The 22699-nt window shown below is 38.0% G+C and overlaps 1 protein-coding gene across 1 annotated transcript; it reads left to right on the top strand.

The window, feature by feature from the left end:
- The first annotated feature begins 1133 nt into the window (after positions 1–1133).
- Positions 1134–22629, top strand: LOC308387154 (uncharacterized protein). Its single transcript, XM_080867050.1, has 16 exons — positions 1134–1198; positions 1558–1648; positions 1941–2107; positions 2331–2473; positions 2573–2738; positions 3031–3124; positions 4067–4127; positions 4637–4882; positions 13724–13898; positions 14330–14420; positions 15041–15207; positions 15400–15542; positions 15638–15803; positions 16102–16198; positions 18023–18083; positions 18535–22629. The coding sequence occupies exons 1-16, from the start codon at positions 1135–1137 to the stop codon at positions 18775–18777; spliced, it is 2175 nt and encodes a 724-aa protein (XP_080723176.1). The 5' UTR covers position 1134; the 3' UTR covers positions 18778–22629.
- The last annotated feature ends 70 nt before the right edge of the window (positions 22630–22699 follow it).

The following is a 22699-nucleotide window of genomic DNA, read 5'->3' as shown; positions in this document are numbered from 1 at the left end:
CTCTTCAAAATAAAAGCTCGTCACGTTGCTTAAGCAGTGTGAAGGGCAAAGTTACACATAAACGCGTGAAGGTTGCACAATCAATCCACTCATAAAATACACTAAAAATGGACATGAAAAAAATGGAAACTGATAGCGTCGTTTAAAAAAGTAAGAAACTTGTAAATTATAGTGAATTTATATTAAAGCAGTATAAAGTCACAATAATTTATACCTACTTAAAGGAGGAGGGGTGAATATTAACACAAACGTGTGTGGCCTGTTAATATTTTAGCAAATTCTTTCAAGTTCCGCACTTAAAAAAGTAACCGTTGCTCTCTTTTTATTACTTTTTTCAAAGGCTATTTTTTCAAGAGGCTGAGATGATTAAATTATTTAAATTATTTAAAAGAAGTAAGTTAAAGGCTTACTCATTCTCTCTCACAGCACTTCCACACTCACACATGGCGCCACGTTAGCAGCAAAGCCTAACAGGTGCTGCAAAGCAGATTAGCACTGCTTAAATAGCCCGTAGATCCAAGTCAGAGTTTTCAGATTAATTCTCTTACTATTGAATGCTGACACCCTCGCTCTGAATATGAGTAAATATAGCCCTGCTGTATTTATATCACTTCACCATGTCACCACAGAGTCGGTCAGAAATGTGTTTTTCATGTAGTTTGAGACACGTACTAGATAACTTTGTTCTGTAACTTTTTTTGCCTTTGTTTGGACATTTTTCAGACAACACCTGTAAGACACAAGTCTTGTCGCTACTTGGTCTTTATTTCTGTTAAAAGTCTAAGATAGATAATAGATGGCTATTACAAACAATAGCCAAAACTTGATTCATATTTCATTATTGTATTATAGGTTACTATTTTATTTATTCATTTATTTTTTGTAAGTGTAGGTTACATACAACAGGCCTATAATATATTTTAGTTTATGAATATTGTTAACTGACTGAATATTGTTGTTCTTGTTTGTCTGAGGTCAACTTTAATTATGTTACAAGGAAGTGATAAATCATCGCAGTGTTTGGTCTAACTACAGGAACTGATGAGAAACAACACCGCAAAAGTCGGCTCAGTTACGTCAGACAAACAGCAACGTTGCAAAAGTACTCTTAACATCCTGTTTTAGTGCGCCATGATGCCGACGAGACTGCTTCTACTTCTCTGTCTGATCGGACCTGTGTTTGCCATAGAAGCCCCTGGTAAGATCAATTACACAAGATCGAAGTTATTACAAATTATAGTCTACTGATGACATTTTTTTAAGGTTGAGTACAAGTGTCTGAATAGTCAGTGAGTCTGTTTTTGGCAGATCTACATATATTATCTCCTGCGCGGCTAGCATTCAATATGTATTTGATCAGCTTCCTTAAAACAGCGAATCAGTTATGAAGAAAGGACCTGAGTTGTTGTACCTTGATATAAAAACAATTGCTATCTAAATTAATTAAAATCAGTTTAAGGTCATGGGTGTTTGACTCTACTGTTATGTAGAATTTATATGTCTAACCATTATCAGTTTCTGAAAATCATTTTCTCAAATTGGTCATATTTTTAACAGATGTGGATTGCTTGATTATCAATTTGAAAAATGTTTCCTGTACCTGGAATAAGAAGGGGACACCAAAGGTCAACTACACCTTCTATAGTAGGTGGGTAACCGCTGATAACAGCAGTGGGACATCTCAGTGACGTCTTCTGAATTCATCAGATTAGAATTAGGCTGGTTGTGCTTCAGTGGAAGATGTAATGAAAATTCTTCTATTTTTCTGATAAACTTAACAGTTAAACATATTTAATTGCTAGGCCCTAACAAATAAAACAACAACAACACATTTTTGAATAAATGATGAACATATATGAACATATTTGGTCATGATGAATACTAAAGTAGATATGGCTCAGTACTTTGCGTGATTGTTTTTTATTATTATTTCTACACAGTTTCTTCAATAAGAAAGAAAAAAGCTGCCCACAGTATTTGACAGAGAACAACATGAACATTGGATGCATCCAGCCATGTGAGTCTCACGACAGATTCATGACTTTTAACACCAAGCTGGTACATGGCAAGGATAGATTTAAGGAGACACATGGACTTAAAAACCGAGGTATGTATTTACCCTGGCCTGGAACATAACTGTATTTAAAATAACAAATAAAATAATGATGGAAAAATTAGTGTACTTATTGGGATTTTTTTTATTTACACTTTTGCTTAAATCTAAAAAAAATTTCCAAGAAAATTGTGGGTATTCTGACATGAAAGAGGCCTTAAAGTATAATGTATACTGGCATGTTTGTTCATGTTATTACACGTCTGTATCTTTTCAGTCAAGTTAAATCCACCAACCAACCTGACTGTTCTCAATGGATCAGACTTTAACTTGTGGTTTTACTGGAACCACACTTCTCCTGCTCGTCTACATTGTGTGGAGAGTGAAGTCCGCTTCAGGACAAACAACAATAACTGGGGGGTAGGAAAAGAGTTTCTCTCATCCTTTTTAATTTATTGCTTTGTTTGCCCCTTCTTGTTCTCTCTTCTTGTGTTTTCTAAAATCCATCTGATTTTCTAGTTCTCTAAAGTTAGCCCCGAGATACAGAAGTACTGCACCAACTCGCCCTCGGGAAGTTCCCGATATGAGCTGCAAGTGCGGAACAGAATAGATGAAGGCTGTGGATCGTCTGACTTCTGGAGTGATTGGAGTGAACCTGTGTTCTGGGGATCCAACAGCAGCATAGGTTAAAAATTCTACATGTTATGAAGAAAAGATGTCGTTTTTTCCCCAAAAATGTAATTGAATGACTGCTTAAACACGGCAGATGTTTTTTTCTTATGTATAGCTGACTTATTTTCTGTAGTTTTCAGAAATAAAAAATTATGTTCGTATAGAACTTTAGATTTATTTCAGTTACTGTTTGACCCCAACATGCTTGGTTAAAATTCAGAATTATGCTTCCTAACAATGCGTGCCCCAATATTTAGAGCTAAAAGATTTATACAAATAATATTCTTCTTTTTTCTTCCTCACAGACTCTGACTCAGTGCCTCTGTGGATGACATTGCTCTATGTGGTGGGTGCCATCACCCTCATCCTGCTGGTGGTGATGTTACTGCAACGTGAAAGGTGGGTTCTTCCATAAATCAGATGATTGATCTGTGATCAGATCACAGATCCAACTGATGTGCCACGAAGTCAGTTTAGGTGTGCCATGCGATTTTGTGATTGTAGATTAGAATTGGAACCAGCATATGACAGCAACCCAAATGCCCACTGTGTTCATGACCTTAAAAAGTGTTTGCGCAAGATTTTTTTTATCCTCAAATTCTGTGGAATTTACTTAGGATACTGAGTAATCACCAAAACTAGGGTTAGGGTCGCCATGCCATGGCTACTTGTAAGCCTCTACCTTCAGTTAGGTCCCAAAAGGGTTCAACACAAACAGTGCTGGTGGGCCTCTGGTGAGTGGACCACTGGCACACGTCTTAGAGAGGAATGTGGTTTCTCACCTGTAAGACATGCAGACAGGCTTTTCTGCCCGAGGCTTAAAAACCCCAGATGATGCTGGCTGACATAAGCTTAGTCACAGCAACACTTCCCCCTTATCCATCCCAGACATCACCTATTATTTGTGTCTTGGTTGTTTTAACTTCCTGTTTTTTTCCTGTTTTACCTCAGCTAAAGTATCCAGTCTGCTTATTGTTTCCAGGTTGTTACTGTAGTCAGGGTTTCCAAACACTGGTGTTTCGAGCTTTCCCAAATGCATTCTTTTCCCTCTTCTTGCATTTTGCCCCAGCTTGCTCTTTGTTGATTGATCTTTTAAGTTCTTGTCATCTGTTTTCTTTGCTCTTTGCCTGAGTTTTTTGTTCTGTGTGCTACCAAGCCATGTACGAACTGTGAATGCAAATTTGACGTTTACTGGATGTCCTGCATCATGCATTCGGATTCCTGATCCGGAAAGCTCAGCCCCACTCAGTTACAGTGCTGAGGTGTTAGCGTGAACAAAGTGAATGCAAATATTCTTGTTATGAAAAACCGAGAGTAACAGTGTCCCTACCTCCCATACAGGCTCAAAATCATCCTGATCCCTGCAGTTCCCAAACCATCCCCGATTCTTCATGACATTGAGGTTAGTAACATCCAGAGGTCAGTCTTATCCTTCCAATTCCCAGTCACACAAGATTTCTTACTAGATTTCTAAAGCTAGAAAACTAATTAAGATACTAAAAGAATAAAATGAAGAGTAATAAATATGCATGTTAGTGGCTGTATGAGACCGTATTGGGTATCACAGTGCTTTGATGTTAATGATAACGCCACGATTCATGATAGTCCATTCAGTATTAGTAGAAAAGAGCACCAAAGCATTAGTTCACATCTTCTGGGAACCTTAAATGTCTGTAGAAGTCCTGGCAGACAGTTTAATAGTCATGAAATTGTCCAGATCAAGAGGTGAACCAGTAGACTGAGAACAGCACCACTTAATGGCTAAAAATATAAATACTCTTGTGTTCAAATGATTTTTCAGCGTAGAGCTCTGGGGAAGGAGTTACCCATTAAACAATTGTAACTCAAAAATCCAGTTTGTTGCATTTATTTGTCAAATTAATGTAAAGATTTTTTCCCCACTTCTTTAAGGACTGGTTTCAGCTCTCCAAAGGTCTGAAAGAAAATTTTAAAGCAAGCTACAATGAGCAGGTCTGCCCTGTGCGTGAGTACAACTACGTCTCCCAGTCTGACAGCATGAACTCTGACGACTCCACCTCCTCTGTCAGCACCAACCAAACCCACTGCTCTGTGTCCATCGATGTGAACGATGCAGAAGATCTGTACGTCCCCTTGTCCTCTTCCAGCTCCCAAGTTCCATCTGAGGAGGTGCTGCAGGTTTCTGACTAAGCAGGTCGTGAACCAGGGTTAGGTTTGCCTGAGCCAAACTATCGGGACTTTGTTACACTGATACATCTCCTGCTTGGTGACAGTGATTATTAGAAGGGTTTACAACAATTCCCAGTGTGAAGAAACCCAATATTTGCTGGAGGTATTTAATCAGTTACACCCGAGCTTAGCCTTTTAAATAAAACCTCAGACTACAGATTTTAGTTTAATAAACTTGACCTTAACATCTCTTTGAAATCTTTAACCTCACAGATACATAGTACTCCATCTTAATAAAAGGCTTTTCCTTTTTGTTAAGACAGGTGGTATAAAGTGCTGACACTCTTGAAAACATACTTTAGATGATATGCATTCTTGAGTATTAATCAGGGTGCAGCGATCAGCTCTCTGCTTCCATGATGTAAGTTTTTGAATTTCCTCAGCATATCAAAAATCAAACTGATGTTTGCACTACTCCCCCAGAAGAACACAAATTGTGAAAAATGCTTCCGTTTGGTGTATATCAGTGATTTTAACTGCAGCACATTCTACTGTTAATCATTCCCATTATTTTTATTTTTTTACATAAGGTCTTGGAAAACCTTTTAGCTCATTCGCAAGCACTTATTTAAGTTGTTGTATATTATTGCATTGTATTTATTGACTTTTAATGTGTTAGGTTGGAAAATAAATCCCATGATTTTGGCTAGTTTTGTTTTTGTTTTTTTGTTTTTTAAATAAAACATCACACATGTCTACACACACTTTATAATAAGGCATTACCTGTATTCTGTGAAGCTGTGTACTTGAAGCTTGCATTGCATGATACACTTTGACACTGTGTGTAGCATCCCTGGCTGAATGATGGTCTCTTATACTGATGCTTCACAGAGGTTTTATTGGAAATGTTTTTATTGAAACATTCAGTGAAGACACCGTAAGAGCTAGGAGCAAAACAAAACCAGCAATATTAATACCATAAGATCAAAGGAAACAAATTTCTCCTGCTCACATATAGCATATACATCAAATTTACATCACTCAATTCATTATATCACCTCACTAACTTACAACTACACATAAAGGTCAAGGTCAAGGTTAACAACATAAACTCTATTAAACGACATTTTGATTGCATGTAACTTATTCCGTTAAAGGAAACATTAACAAACCTTGTGCCACTGTCAGCCAGGTACTAATTGGCAAAGTAAACGTACATATTTTTCACTTTAAGGCACACTATTTTACCATATCCTAAAAGAAACGTTACTAACAGCCCTTTAACGGTTTTGTGCCAGTTTCCTGTTTCAAAATAAAAGCATGGATTTCAAAATAAAACCGAAGTGCCTTTCAAACAAACGTAAAAATATTTACCAAATTTAAAGGTCATTTACACTGTGCGATTACTGATCGTTGCAGAGTTAATATTTGGAGACAAAGTCAGAGAGGGGAGGCTGTTTTGAACATGTACATTTTGTCTGTCCCCAAAGAAGAATCACAAGTGTCTAAAATCCCTTTGCAAACTAATTTTGTCATTTTTGTATTTATCTGGCAGCCATTTACTTAACAAAAGTTCAGAAATAACAGAAAGTTCATAGATTTCTGTCAGATAAGGAAATGTGGACTCATTGTACCGTGCTGAAAGTACGCTGGTGACGTCACTGTTTTGATAGCCAGACATATAAACACAGACCAGAGCACTTCAAAGTCCTCTTTGTGTTAGGTTCCAGTCAAAGTAGGTCTAAACAGAACCACATATTATAATTTTGAAACACAAACATAGACTCACAAAGTGAAATCAGTAAGTGCCACACTGCTGCAGCTGACAAACAAATGTCAAAATCGATGGTAAAGCCTCTGACGTGGGTCCACTTGTGAACTCGCAGACACTGACCAAGTGAAAGGTGCTATGTGTGAGTTTAAAGCAGTGGTTCCCAAAGCGGGGGGCGTGCCCCCTAGGAGGACAGCAGTATGAATTAGAAAAAAAAGGTTTTTTAAAAGGGCTCCCACACAAACGCAAAGCAGAGGTTGAAGCATCGCCAAATATGCTTCCAAACCAACCTTATAGCGACTAACTACTCCTGCAACTTTGGAGGTTTTCGCTCTTTACACAGTAAAGTTACAGGAGGATAAAAATAATTATCAGGCAAAATGTCCTTTGTTAAAATAATCCCGTCCAATACCACGTGAGAACAATAAATATATTATATTATCTGTTGTAACCCTCAAATTGAATGGTAATGTAACAGAACCCATTTTTTACATTTTCACTAAACTAAAACATCACTACTTCCACGTCTAATTGTCTGTGATGGAGATGGAGTAAACTGGATTCGCACTCCGTGCCCAGCGAATTATTCAATAAAGATTGCATAAAACCTTGTCTGTGTGTTGTACTATGCTTATTTTACAGGACATTAAAAGTCCAACTTCAAATGTCAGTGTACATCATTTCAGTCTATATTTTTGAAAGCAGTTTCCTCTGACAGGAAACCCACAAAACTCTATAGCACGAGATGTTATGACATCTCGTGCTACGGATGAGTAGTAATTTGACCTGTTAAAAGGGTCGGGATTCTTTAATATTCTTTTGCATAAATAATTGACAGACTTGTCCAAATAAGAAGAAGTTTAATAAGAAGAATAAGAAGTAACATCAAAGTAAACTGCAACCTTTTAGTGTCACACCTGTGCTAAATGAGAGTTTGTTTTCACCTTTGTGTCATTGTGATAAAAAACATCAGATGTCTTTGACTTGAAGCATTGCATTTGGATCCAACAGATATACCCGTAATATAAAAGACACCCTTACAAAAAACCCTTAAAAATATTAAAAACGTTAACACAGATGTTACGTTCTCTCTACTTTGTTTTTCTTCTGTTAAAATAATTAAAACACAGGGAGTTGGGGCTCATGTGAAAAGGAAAAGACCATCTCTGAATCAAGGGTGGGGTCTAAGGGTACATCTTTCTCCATCTTACAATGCTGTGATTGCAGCCATTCCCCAACTCTCTGTGAATGGCACTCCTGGCTATTGATCAACAGTCTTTGATCAGTGGTTGTTGATGAATGGTCAAGAAACTCAACACACAGCCCGGTGGTGCTAGTTTCAGTCATTGTGCAAATGTTCAATTTATAAGATTGGGGAATCAGCTGAGATGAGTGAAGCTGAGTCACTTGGATGAGGGAAGAAACGTTTCTCCCACTGATGCTACATCCAGATGAAGAGAATCAACTTTTTGGGAATACATCGACTTATTTCTCTTTTTAAAGTTGCATTTTAAAAAAGGTTTTAAAAATCTATTGTTTTATTTGGAATTCGAAAATGATTTTTAAATGACATTTTTATTAAGGGTTAAATTCTTTTTTGCGAAATCAATTTGAAGTATTAACTGTGAAAAAGTGATTTACAAATATTTTTTTATTTTAAATTCGTTTATTTAATAATAAATTACTTTAGTAATATTTCAATTAAATAAATAAAAAATTTATTTACTAATGAATATTTTATGGCACAATTCATTATTGAAGGACAAAATTCTTTATTTTGATGCGTGTGGCTCTTCTGGTCCTCCATACCAAACAGCAACAGTTAAAGGTAAACTTGAACCTCTACTGTTAAAATCCTGTTTTAGTGCGCCATGATGCCAGCCAGACTGCTTCTACTTCTCTGTCTTATCGGACCTGTGTTTGCTGAAAAAAAAAAAGCCCTGGTAAGCTATTATGGTGTTGTTTTTTTTAATGTAACATGAGGTGATGTCCTTTTTTTTTAAGGTCTACTGATTGTCTAGTGTTGACGTACATAGTCCAAATGTGGTCTTTCTGGATGACTTTTCAATGTCAAATTTTAATACTGGTTCCGTAGTCCCACATTTCCAGATAGCGGAGGATATGTTTTATACGGGTTACCAGTTAATTTATTCTGTAGCTCTATTTACACCTATGTATTCGTTTCTAGTTATCAGTTATGGGAAAATGATCTGGAACAGTATGCCTCCTTCTGTAATGGGACGAGATCATAATAGCTAGGTGTGAAGAAATGCTGAGTAATCAGCGGACATCTCCAAGATGGTGCGGACTCTTGATGCTAAAACAAAAGTGAGCAGCTGTACGGTGAATTTGGAGCAGAAATGTCCCCAAAATCTGCGTGCATTGGCCACCGGTCATTTATGGGTTCAAAATAATGACATGAGGCTGGAATAAAATGTATCCATCAAATGGTAGAGTTTATTATTAGATGCAAGACACTAACACACACCAACTAACTACTCTAAAAGCAACTGGCTTCCTTTTACACTCTACCTGCTTCAGGCGAGCATCTGGAATAACCCAAGTGTGAGGGTAACAAAACAAATGGAAAAAACAAACATCCACATAAATAAACACCAAACCAAAATATAACACAAAGAAGACAAATTTACATATTTCCAGAGTCTTACAAACACTTTAATCCCCCCACCCCCATCCTTCTTCAACTTTCACACACTGTCATTTAAATACTAGTCAAATGTCAAACTCCATTAACCTAATAACGAATCGTGAAACCATCAGTGTGTTCCTTTTTTATCTAGCTTTTGAAATACTAGTCCCTCATAAACTAATAAAAATACAGGGAATGGTGATGGAATTCCCGGTCTACATTACAGTGACATATTTTCTAAAAAAAAAATAAAATCCACTCTCGCCCCCAGCAGCGGTCTTTATCCTTCAAGCACAGGTCCTGTTTCAGATGCCTGGGAGCTTGAGGGTCCTGCGCAGTGTCTTAGCTGTTCCTAGGACTGAGGTCTTCGGGACAGTGTTGTTTCTGGGATCTGCTGGAGCCACTCACCTAGCACTCCAGTTACCACTCGGGCCACTGTTACATTGACGCTCCACATCACCTGATGTATTCGTGGATGTTTGTTGGCTCATCCTGGATTGTGATGCTGACACTTACCAGTCCTCACCCTCCTTCCTTCCACTTAGCATACAGCCTGCTGGTGCTGGACTTGGGGTGAAACCCTCAAAGAGCTTTCTGGTTTTGATGTCAGTGGCTTCGAGCTCCTCCTTTGGCCAGCTTATTATCTCAGCAGGGTACCTGATCATGGACAGGTGTTGATAGCTCGGATCTTGTTCTTACCGTTCAACTGACTCCTCAGGATTTGCCTGACCCTCTGCAGGAACTTAGTGATTGCAGCTTTGCTAGCTGCCTCTTCATAATTCCCGTTTGCCTGTGGGATCCCCAGGTACTTGTAGCTGTCTTCGATGTCTGCAATGTTGCCTTCTGGTAGTTCGATCCCCTCAGTTCTGATGACCTTCCATCTCTTCGTTACCATTCGACTACACTTCTCCAATCCGAATGACATTCCAATGTTGTTGCTGTATATTCTGTGGTGTGGATCAGTGAATCAATGTCTCGTTGACTCCTGGCATACAGCTTGATGTCATCCATGTAGAGGAGGTGATTGACAATTGCTCCATTCTCTGGTGGGTATCTGTAGCCAGTCTGTCAACGATCTCACTGAGGGGGTTCAGGACTATGCAGAACAGCAGTGGGGACAGCACATCTCCTTGGTAGGTCCCGCACTTGACGGTGACTTGTGCCTACGGGCTTGTAGTTGTCAGTGCGCCCCAGGGTGGCTGTGGCTACAATGTAGCTTGCCATCACCAGTGAGTGAATGTGTGTGTGAATGGGTGGATGACTGAATGTGTAAAGCGCTTTGGGGTCCTTAGGGACTAGTAAAGCGCTATACAAATACAGGCCATTTACCATTTGATCTCTAGTGTTCTACGCCACATCCCCATTTAGTTCCTGATAAACTCTCTTAGGGTCCTGTTTATCTTGTATAGTTGTAGGCATTGCAGGATCCAGGTGTGAGGCATCGAGTCATAGGCCTTCTTGCAGTCAATCCAAGCAGTGCACAGGTTGGTCATCTTAGTCTTGCAGTCTCAGGTGACTGCTCTGTCTACCAGTAGCTGGTGTTTTGCTCCTCTGGCTATTCCTTTCTGTGCCCCACTTATGTATTGACCCATGTGGCTGTTTTTATATACACAGCTCAATAAATAAATAAATAAATAAATAAATAAATAAATAAATAAATAAAGGGAACAGATAAACAACACAATGAAACTCCAACTCAATCACACTTTTGTGAAATCACTGCCAGAGCCCTGCAAAGTGACCTCCAGCAGACCACAAATGTGCATGTCTCTGCTCAAACAGTCAGAAACAGACTCCATGAGAGTGGCATAAGGGCCCGACGTCCACAGGTGGGGGTTGTGCTTACAGCCCCACACTGTGCAAGACGTTTGGCATTTGCCAGAAAACACTAAGATTGCCAACTTTGCCACTGGCGCCCTGTGCTCTTCACAGATGAAAGCAGGTTCACACTGAGCACATGTGACAGAGTCTGGAGAAACCATAGAGAACGTTTTGCTGTCTGCAACATCCTCCAGCATTACCGGTTTGGCAGTGGGTCAGTAAGGGTGTGGGGTGGCATTTGTTTGGGGAGGGGGGCACACAGCCCTCCATGTGCTCGCCAGATACCAAGATGAGATCCTCAGACCCCTTGTGAGACCATACGCTGGTGCAGTTGGCCCTGGGTTCCTCCTAATGCAAGACAATGCTAGACCTCATGTGGCTGGAGTGTGTCAGCAGTTCCTGCAAGACAAAGGCACTGAGGCTATGAACTGTAGTGGGCCTGTAGTCTGTTTTTCCACTTTAATTTTGTATGAATCTAAATCCAGACCTCCATGGGTAGCTACATTTGATTTCCATTGATAATTTTTGTATGATGTTGTTGTCAAAAAATTCAGCTATGTCAAGAACAAAGTATACGAATATTTCATTAATTCAGATCTGGGGTGTCTTATTTTTGGGTTCGGTTTATTTGTTTGAGCTGTGTGTGTGTGTGTGTGTGTGTGTGTGTGTGTGTGTGTGTGTGTGTGTGTGTGTGTGTGTGTGTGTGTGTGTGTGTGTGTGTGTGTGTGTATTTTTATAGTCCTATATATTGATCCTAATTTGTTTTTTTTGTTTTTTGGTCATCAAACATATCTACACGCACTGTATGACGAGGCATTACCTGTATTCTGTGAAGCTGTGTATGTGCAGTTTGCAATGCATGATATACTTTGACACTGTGCAATTATTGATTATTGCACAGTAAATATTTGGAGACTATCAGAGAGGGGAGGCTGGTTTGGACACGTACATTTTGTCTGCACACAGGTGCCAAAATATAAGAATCACAAGGGTCTAAAATCATTTTCTAAACTAGTTTTGTCAATTGAGCTTTTATTTTTGTATTTATCTGGCAGACATTTATTTAACATACGGTCAGAAATAACAGGAAAGTTCATATATTTCTGTCAGATAAGGAAATGTGGACTCATTGTCACCAGTACACTGGTGACGTCACTGTTTTGATAGACAACAAATAAACACAGACCAGAGAACTTGAAACTCCTCTTTGTTATAAGTTCCAGTCAAAGTAGGTGTAGACAGAACCACATAGTGTCATTATGACACACAGACATAGACACACAAAGTCAAATCAGTAAATGCCACACTGCTGCAGCTGTCAAAAAAAATGTCAAAATGAACTGTAAGGTCTCTACTTGTGAACCCGCAGACGTCGACCAAGTGAAAGGTGCTATGTGTGAGTGTGTTGAGTTTAAAGTAAGTATTTTATCTGAACATTTGTACTTCATTATAACTGTGGTTAGAACAGAGATAGCACAGTTCTTAAAAACGCTGCGTTTCCTCTCCAAAAAACAGAATACGGCAGTAAAAAAAACCACAGCAATTTACACAGAAAGCCCCCGATCCAGTTTGCTGTAAATGAACTAAGCTGAGCTAACTGTTGTCTGTGGCTTCAAACAGCAAATGTTAGTTTAAATATTTATCTGAGATGTGGGAGTTGACGGCTGCTGTTTGATGAAATGAATGTAAGAAATTAACTCATTTGGTTAAACAGGTTAAAATTATAAAATTGCTTATGTTTATGCTGTGCATGAACATGGACACTACATTTCACAATGTGATTCTGATTTGTCCATCATTTCTCTTTCATCAGAAAAGAATACATACAGGACTCGTAGACTGTAAAGAAAATCTTAGCTAAACCAACAAGATCCACCTTAAGCTCACTTTGGCAGCAAATGATAGTAGAAGTGCAGAGAAAATGTAAGACTGGCTGACTAAAAACAGAACTATTTCTTGAACGATTCAATAAAGATTGCATAAAACCTTCTCTGTGTGTTGTACTTATTTTACAGGACATTAAAAGTCCAACTTCAAGTCTAGTGTACATAGTTTCAGTCTATATTTTTGAAAGCAGTTTCCTCTGACAGGAAACCCACAAAACTCTGAAAGTGACACTGATCGAATGTTATGACATCTCGTGCTACGGATGAGTAGTAATTCAGCTAATTTGACCTGTTAAAAGGGTCGGGATTCTTTAATATTCTTTTGTAATTGACAGATTTGTCCAAATAAGAAGGAACATAAAAGTAAACTGCAACAGTTTAGTGTCACACCTGTGTTAAATGACCAGAATGAGTTTGTTTTCACTTTTGTCTCATTGTGGTAAAAAATATCAGATGTCTTTGAGTTGAAGCTATTGCATTTACATCCAACAGATAATACCTGTGATATAAAAAACACCCTTAAAAAAACAAAAATATTAACAGAGATTTTACCTTCTCTCTACTTTGTCTTTCTCCTGCTAAAATGATTAAGACAGCTTATATACATTAAGTAATCATGACATCCAAAAACTTGATTTAACCTCTTAACTAGAGTTTATTAACTATTAACTTTATGAACTATGAAAGTATGAAGACTGTGTATCTGCCATATAGTGACATAGCCGTGCTACAGGCACCAATACATTGACAGGAAGAGAAGAAAAAAAAACCCCACAAGACACGGTGATATTTCAGTGTCGATGCGGGCTTACATCCTGTTTCTATTCGCCATGATGTCGACAAGATTACTTCTACTTCTTTATCTGACTGGACACGTATTTGCCAAAAAATCACAAGGTAAGAGCATATGAAGATGATCGAATAAGTTTTTTAAAAAAATACAAGACATTCGCAACATCGGTAGGAAGCGTCGTAAACCTGTGTCGACATCTTTGAAAGTCGATCGCTCTACTTTTGTTATATTACATTAACTTATATCCCAAACACTATCATTCAATGTATATTTGAGAAGTTATTTGTACCTTGAGATATGAATGAACACTATCTATATTAAATTCAGGTTAATGCAGAGCCTTCCTTTATTAAGCACGTTTTGTGAGAATTTCCCCTCCAGAGCACGGGGCTCTTACTTCCTTGTCTTTGAGTGTATGACTGTACTACTATCAGTCTGTTGCCCTTTGTGTAGGTTTCATATATATGCCTAACCATCATTCATCGTTTTAGGTTTTATCTTTCATTGATCTCAAATCTATCATGTTTTTTAACAGATGTGGATTGCTTGGTGGTGAATCTAGATTATGTTTCCTGCAAATGGAATAAGACCGGGACTCCTGAGGTCAACTACACCTTCTACAGCAAGTGCGTAGTTGTTGATAATAGCACCAACACATCTTTGTAATGTCTTCTAAAATTAATCAGACTATAATTAAATGTTGTACTTGAGTGAAAGATGTGATGAAAATCTATTTTACTCTCAGCATTAACAGTAAAAGACATTTTCTACCTTTTCTGAACTACAACCCCAATTCCAAAAATGTTGGGATGCTATGTGACATGAAAAGAAAAACAGAATAGAGTGGTCTCATAAGCACTATATTTTATTCACAATAGACCATAGAAAAAACTGAGAAAAAAGTTTCATTTTAAGAAAATATTAAGAAATTATTAAGAAAAATATCAACTACTTGGGTAACAGACCTGGAATATTTATTAGGCATGAAAGAAGTTCATAGTAGAAGAGTCCGGGTGTTGAAGCGGCCTGCCTGCAGTCCAGACCTTTCAACAACTGAAAACATTTAGAACATCATGAAATGAGAAATATGGCAAATAGTTTGGACTGTTGAGCAATTAGAACTAGAACTAATAAAGTATTAAACTTGAGATTACATCATATTTAAGATCATATTGATTGTATCTAAATATGATACGTCTGCATGCTTTTCTTTGTTGGAATAGTTATGTTTTTGATTCATCTACAGGTTGGGCAATGACCAATGGAAAATATGCAACCACTATTTGACAGAGAACAACGTGAACATTGGATGTAACCAGCAGGTAGATTCGGGAGATAGATTCAAAACATTTCGAACTCGACTGACAAATGGGAGCGAAAATTTTGAGAAGGGTCACGAGCTTAAAAAACAAGGTATGCATATAACCTGGTATTAACTTTGAGTTTAAAACAATAAATCAATTAATGAAGGGATCATTATTAGAATTAATGGGACGTTTTTTACACTTTACACAGTAACTTAAAGGAAAATTGCTGTTAGTGTTCTGTCATAAAAGTAAATTGGCATGCCTCCTCATGTTATTGCCTATTTGTATACTTCTCCAGTCAAGTTAAACCCACCAACCAACCTGACTGTCCTGAATGGGTCGGACTTTAATCTGTGGTTTTACTGGAACCACACTTCTCCTGCTCCCTTACACTGTGTGGAGGGTGAGGTCCGCTTCAGGACAAACAACAATAACTGGGATGTAGGTTTCTTTCATCCTTTTTAATTCATTTATTTTTTCATCTCTCTTTGTTCTCTCCCAGTCTAATGTTTTCTCAACTCCGTCTGATTTTCCAGTTCTCTAAAGTTAGCGCCGGGATACAGAAATACTGCATCAACTTGCCCTCAAGCAGTTCCCGATATGAGCTGCAAGTGCGGAACAGAATAGATGATTCCTGTGGAGAGTCCATATTCTGGAGTGACTGGAGTGAGCCTGTGGTCTGGGGATCCAACAACAGCACATGTAAAACTACTTCATAGATATTCTTAGTGGCATGGTGAAACGATGTCTGCCAGTGAATATAGGGTCATCTTGGGGGGACAATTAGCTCTGCAACAAAACACTAATAATAATGATCAGTTAAAATGTTTGAACACTGCAAAGAAATCATAGGTAGATTTTGTTTCTTATTCAACAACTTTCAAACTGGGATTCAAACAATTATTAAAACTTAAGTGGCTCTAATGTTGCTTCCACACTGCACAAAACATTAGAATTAAGCATTCATACAAATAACTTCCTTCTTTTTTCTTCTTCAAAGACTCTAAAGATTTGATGTCTCCGTGGACGCCGGTGATATATCTGGTGGGTGCAATCAGTTTCATCCTGCTGGCCATGCTATTAATGCACCATGAAAGGTGGGTTTTTCCATAACTCAAATGATTGCTCTATGATCAGATCACAGATCCAGGTGGTGTACCATGTGATTTTGTGACAGCCACAGACTATAATTGCAGTGTACAATAGCACATAAAGTTGTTGTTAACTTGTATACTTTTATATATACCTACGCACTTTTATACTTACTTTTCTGTCATTTAAATATTTATCTTTTATCTGTTTTGAACTTGTGAAAACACAGTTAAAAGTCAAAAATGTATGCCCTTCTTCACATTTTTCAAAATCATCCAGTGGGCCATATTGGAGCCTTTGCCTGGCCGATTCGGGCACTCAAGCCTTAGGTTTGACACCCCGGACTTACTGTATCAGTACAGCAAATGTAAACAAATAATTAACAATTAATATATCCACTGTGCACTAGTGTATAAAATCTAGGCTGCAAAAAAACCATCAACCAAACACAAATGCGGATCACTTGTCCAAAACGAGTGCAAACGAGTGACCCAAAGAAAAGATTAAAGATCGTTTTTAGATGGTATCAAAGGCTTGTTGTCTTGTGGAAAGTTTCCATTGCACAACATCTGACAGATCTCACACAACCCAGGAAACACACAACATTTCTGAAGGCAGAAGACCACAGTACACAGAGACGCCTACAAGACTAAATTCTGGTACAGGAAGATGTGTTTTGACCAAAGATCCCTTCTAAATGATCTGCAATCATGCAAAGTTACAAACATTCCTTTTTTAATTACTGTTACCATTGCTGATGGTAACCCAGATTTTTCTCAGTTGTCAGTACAGACATCAAACCATTACACATTATTCACTATACATTCATCATAAATTGCTACCCTGAATCACCTTCATCACGCCCCTGGTTATCCCACGATGTATTAGGATCAGCTCATAGATCATTTGGATGTATTTTATAACTCTATGACTGCTTCTCTAAACAAATTAACAACAATATATACCTATAACAATAAATGCAAACACAGGGAACTTTACTGTGGCTAAATTTTATAATATGGATGCTGATAACCAAGGTCTAGCTTTGAAACTCTTACTTTCTTCAAAATTACACATTAGTTATTTGATCTATAAAAGTCTGACCTTAAATAACCTTCAAATAATACGAAAAGGAAAATGCTTGACGTTAAACACACCTGTGAAATAAGCTAAGCCTACAAAGTTTCCTTCCAGAAACACTGAAACAAATTAACCAGCAAAGCAATCAAAGAACAGACTTTACAGATAACGCAATGTGTTACACGCTGTGCATTTTGGAAACTTTTCCAAATTGACTTCATTCATTCATAAAGTTCCCGAAGTATATGTGACACGGACAGCGGCAGACTCAAAGAATATTTTAGATCAGCAATTTGACTAGATCTGAGGCCACTCTGTTGTTTAGGCCTGTCAGAACATCAGAATATCATTACATCAGTAAGGACACAGTGTAAAAATGTGCCAAACACATAGAGCTCCCTGCTGTGGCGATTACTTGTGAATATGGGGGATTATTAGCTTCCACATGACTACCATTAATTATTTTTAACAATGGTTGGAGAGACAGATTGCATTGTTAATTAATCAAAAGCTATGTATGTGTTATGGGATATAAATATTTTATTTCTAAAGATCACAGTTATCATCCATCTATGGGGGGGACTGGATCTGGAGCATTTTGCACCTTTATATCGGATGATCCTGACCTTAATGTCAAAAGCTGTCTGCCAGCCACGCTCAGTTGGAGTTCTGAAACCAACAAAGTCTAATGCAGTTGTTGCTGTTTGATGATAATGTGAATGCTAAAGATTTCCTTACCTCCCATACAGGCTCAGAATCATCCTCGTCCCTGTGGTTCCCAAGCCATCTCCATTCCTGCATAACATCGAGGTCAGTGGCATCCAGAGTTCTGTCCACTCCCTGAAATTCCCAGTCTTACAAGGGTTTTATATAGTTGTTAATATGAATTTGGAAAGCTATTGAAGTTACTGGAAGAATTAAATGGCAAATGAGCTTCTACATGGATTTTAGTAGCTTTAATGTTAACACTTGCATCAAGATTCATGACAATTAGTTCAGTAGCTGTTGATTTATGTCATTGATTGGACTAAAGAACAGCTTGGTTTACATCTTCTGGATACCTTGAATGTCTGTAGATGTTCAGGCAATCAGTTTAACAGATTTTAATATCTCTGGATCAAGAGTTGGACGAAAAGCCTGACAATAGTGCCACTTAATGGCTAAAAATAGAAATACTCTTGTGTTTGAGTGATTTTGGTCATCAAAATCTGGGGAAGCAATTATTCGTTACAAGTGAGGTTTTTTTTCTCTCTTTTTTAAGGATTGGTTTCAGTTCTCCAAAGGCCTGAAAGACAATTTTAAACCGGACTACAACGAGCGTGCCTGCCCTGTGCGTGAGTACAACTATGTCTCCCAGTCTGATGTGGTGAGCTCCGACGGCTCCACCTGCTCTGTCACCACCGACCAAACCGACTGCTCCATCGAACACGATCCAGAAGACCTGTCCGCCCCCTTTCCCTCTAACCCAGTTTCATCTGAGGAGGTGCAAAAGGCTTCTGTTTAGGAGCCATGTTTGGATTTCACAAACATGAATCAACAAACCTCCTGCCTGATTGCAAGAGATACCTTAATTTGACCAAATAAATGGTAGCCCAATAGTTACTATAAGAATAACCCCAATAATTGGTTCAGGAATTTAATTTGAACAATGCCTATTATACAGGTAAAACCAAAGCATCCGATTAAAATTTTAGAAGTTAATAAAGTTCATAAAGACTTTAATATGTTACTAAAATCCTTGTGTAATTTATGGTTACTCTTGAAAACATTGTTTAGACTCTAAATATTTGACTAATTGAGGCTTTGACGTACGTATAATCCTTTGTTGACTTCCGAAATGAGCACCAGGAACTGTTCTCATATCCAATCCCTCAAATGTTTGTTTTTTTTATCTTTTTTTAAATTTTTGTTTTCTTTTTAAAGCAAGAACGATTGTTAAAGTGTTAATTTGGAGAGACGCAGTATTGTATCCTGTAAGCTGGGCTGAAAGTAATTACATATTAATACATACAAGCCCAACTTTACTCAGAAAAAAGCAAGGAGTTTAACTTAAGCAGCAATGTTCCCTCTAAGCTGCGCACATGCGCAATTGCGCACTGCTGGCACGGTCTCTGCGCACAGAAATTCTGCGTTGGGCACAAAAGAAATCTAACCTGAATTGAAATTAAAATTAATACTTTAACAATTCTGTTTCGCAGTGTTAGTCAGTAAGTGACTGGGAACGATATGGGAACGATGCCACCTTATCCCATAGTCCAGCCAATAATGCGTATATGCGCAGCCAATCAACGTGGTTGACAGGCTATGACAGCGTCCTTATGTGCCGACACCGGTGTTTTAGCTAGCAAAGGGGCGTGGCTGATGTGGAGAGAAGCCACGTTAATGACAAGGTGTACAACCATTGGAGATGTGAGCAGGACAGACGGAACAATTGACGGAAAAATTGGGGACTGTATAGCAGTTTTTAAATTGTGTTGATAGGCCACATAAAACCAGGGTTGTGATAAAAAATATATGAAATGTTTGGTTTTCTTCCTGAATACTGTCATTGTTTATATTTACTGCAGGAAGAAACGGTTAAATCGGCGTTTTATAAGAAAAAAGGCTCGAAAGCACTCTCCACCTGTGAGCAAAAACAAACCCCACTCCCCTCTGCCTTTCCTATTCGTCCAAAAAAGTACCATGTCAACCAATCAAAAATGATATGGCAACGTGGCATCTAGTTGTTAAGAAAGGGGGAAGTTTTAGGAGTGATGGCGGTGTTTTGAGATGTGAGAGATTTGCAACGTTTAGCGCAAATCTTGTGTCGTTAGTGTGTAGTGTAGTCAGTAGTTTTGTTGTGTGTGTCAGAACAATGAGGCGACTGCTGAATGTTACAGGTGTTACAGCAGTGATACATCTCCTGTTATCAGGCCTGCAGGTATCAGGCTGTTGTTCTCCTTTATCTCATAGTGGACAGAAATAATTTTTTGGAGTGACACAAATAATTTTTGTGGCATCAGATTTGATGCAGAACAGCTGATTGTTCTGTAAATAGTTTGAAATGTTTATTTAAAAACGCCTTGGCTGCATTTAAAAAATAGCTGCAAAAACGTTGTTGTTTGCCAAACTGAGTTACTTTTTTGAAGAAGTAACTATATAATTAATTGCCCAGCATTGGTCTTTATATACTGTATTTTGGAGACAGAGTTACAGGACTCTCTCCCAGACCACAGACTCATAATACAAGTAAGAGCTTTATAAAAAAAAAGAAAAAAGAAAAAAAAGAAAGAAAGTTGTGTTTTCGAAATTGGAGTTCAAGTTATTTTTACTTCCAAGTGTTAACATACTACACAGGTCATGAACAAGATTTTTTTACATTTCCATTGTAAGTGGGCTAAAGCAGTTAATTAAAAGTAGTCTAACATAAATGTAAACGCTGTAATTTGATTATTTTAATAAACCATGAAACTTGGATGGATTTGATGCCGGCGTGACCACAGTGCACATGTCTGATGTCGCTCACAGTGGTCCAAGGGATCGCTCAGGGAGTTTGTGCGTTCGCTCAGACATGTGAAAAATTAGAGGGAACATTGTTAAGCAGTGCAGCTATGACCAGGAGGAAAACCCACAATAAAAATAAGTAAAGGTCTTTGTGCTTCAGGGCAGCTTACAATAGCTTTTTTATTCTACTCTGAAAACTGACCTTGGAAATATTATTATATTTTTGATAAATATTCACATTTTGAGCTTACTGAAAAAAGTGTAGAAATATAAACTTACATATGTATACTTTGCTCAATAATCTTTTTTTGTCATATGTAAACTGTTAAAACTGTAGAATAAGTAGGGAAGAGCAAATATTGCCTGCAGATTTGGACAATTTGAAAACATGATATCTTAGGCTACGTCCACACGTACCGAGTATTTTTGAAAATGCAGATTTTTCTATGCGTTTGCACCTTTCATCCACACGTAAACGGCGTTTCGGTCACTGAAAACTGAGATTTTTAAAAACGCCTGCCAGGGTGGATATTTTCGAAAAGTCCGTTTTTGCAATTACTGTGGACGAGGAAAACGGAGAAAACGCAGCGTCAAAGGTGTGCGCCTTTTTTGACGTCACACTGTGCGCCACGTTATTGTTTCGGTGAAATGAATTTCTACAATGGCAGACTTACACAAAATACTGTTACTTGTACTCTCTGCAGTGTTTAAATGCTTACATATACACATACAGTTACTGTCCCTCCACACATAGGACTCAGTTCTGCTTCTATGCGCCATCTTTGTTTACTCTTTCCCGTCCAGGCTTCTAGACTTTATAGGCGATCTGGCTCAAGAGTTGGGAGTTCACCTTGTAATCGGAAAGTTGCCGGTTAGAGTCCCGGCTTGGATAGTCTCGGTCGTTGTGTCCTTGGGCAAGACACTTCACCTACCGCCTACTGGTGGTGGTCAGAGGGCCCGGTGGCGCCAGTGTCCGGCAGCCTCGCCTCTGTCAGTGCACCCCAGGGTGGCTGTGGCTACAATGCAGTTGCCATCACCAGTGTGTGAATGAGTGGATTCACACACTGGTGCTTTGGGGTCCTTAGGGACTAGTAAAGCGCTATACAAATACAGGCCATTACTTATGATTGGCCAACATTTCTACAAGGTTAGGAATATGTCGCCACCTGTTGCTTTGGCATGTTCGTAGCAGCGTTTTCCTTCAATTTTGCGTTTAGGTGTGGACAGGATTTTTTTTTTTTAAAAACACAAACGGAAAATCTCCGTTTTGAAAAATACCCGTGTAAGTGTGGAGCCTTAGCATTTTAACCAAACATCTTACTGTTACTGTTACAGTATATAAGGGAGTGGCACTCCAATTTCGTTGTACTCTGTACAATGATAATAAAGGCTATTCTATTCTATTCTATTCTATATCATTTAATGATACAATCGTTTACTCGCTAATAGTGTTATTGTAAAACTTATGCCGAAAATGTTTTGTAACAGACAAACAAATAGATGTGTTTTGCCATCATTCATACTCTTCTAATATCACACTTTGTCATTAGTTAACAACCAAATTATCATTTTGTTGATTTAAAAAAATCGTTTTATCATTTTTATAAACATGTGTAACTGCTATGTTCTTTCTCAAAACATTGAGAAAACAATAATTTCCTCTACCTGTATACAAATATAACTTCAATGATATCTATTTAAAACAATTTTGTTGTACTTTTTCTTTGCCTTAATGTTTTTGTTACCTTTATTTTTGTGTCATATATATTTTTTGCTAGCTTGCACATTACCTCTCTCTGGTCCTTGTACGTCTCTACTTCTGTTTTTTTTTTTTGTTTGTTTTTTTTACATAAATAAATAAATACAAATACTGTGTTTTGTTTTGTGTTTTTTCATCAAAACTTTAGTCCTGTGAATTGCTCTACTGTAGCGATGGGTATAAA

The sequence above is a fragment of the Rhamphochromis sp. 'chilingali' genome (genome assembly GCF_963969265.1).
Source record: "Rhamphochromis sp. 'chilingali' genome assembly, chromosome: 19".
NCBI classification, from domain to species: Eukaryota; Metazoa; Chordata; class Actinopteri; order Cichliformes; family Cichlidae; genus Rhamphochromis; species Rhamphochromis sp. 'chilingali'.
This window is presented reverse-complemented; position numbering and strand designations above follow the sequence as displayed.

What these genes read in the sequence shown, in the direction of transcription:
- LOC308387154 (XM_080867050.1), top strand. Translation starts at nt 1,135, where the DNA reads ATGCCGACGAGACTGCTTCTACTTCTCTGTCTGATCGGACCTGTGTTT. An exon ending in AACTACACCTTCTATAGTAG is followed by an intron (nt 1,649 to 1,940) that starts GTGGGTAACCGC and finishes ATTTCTACACAG; the next exon opens with TTTCTTCAATAAGAAAGAAA. An exon ending in CTATTAATGCACCATGAAAG is followed by an intron (nt 16,199 to 18,022) that starts GTGGGTTTTTCC and finishes CCTCCCATACAG; the next exon opens with GCTCAGAATCATCCTCGTCC.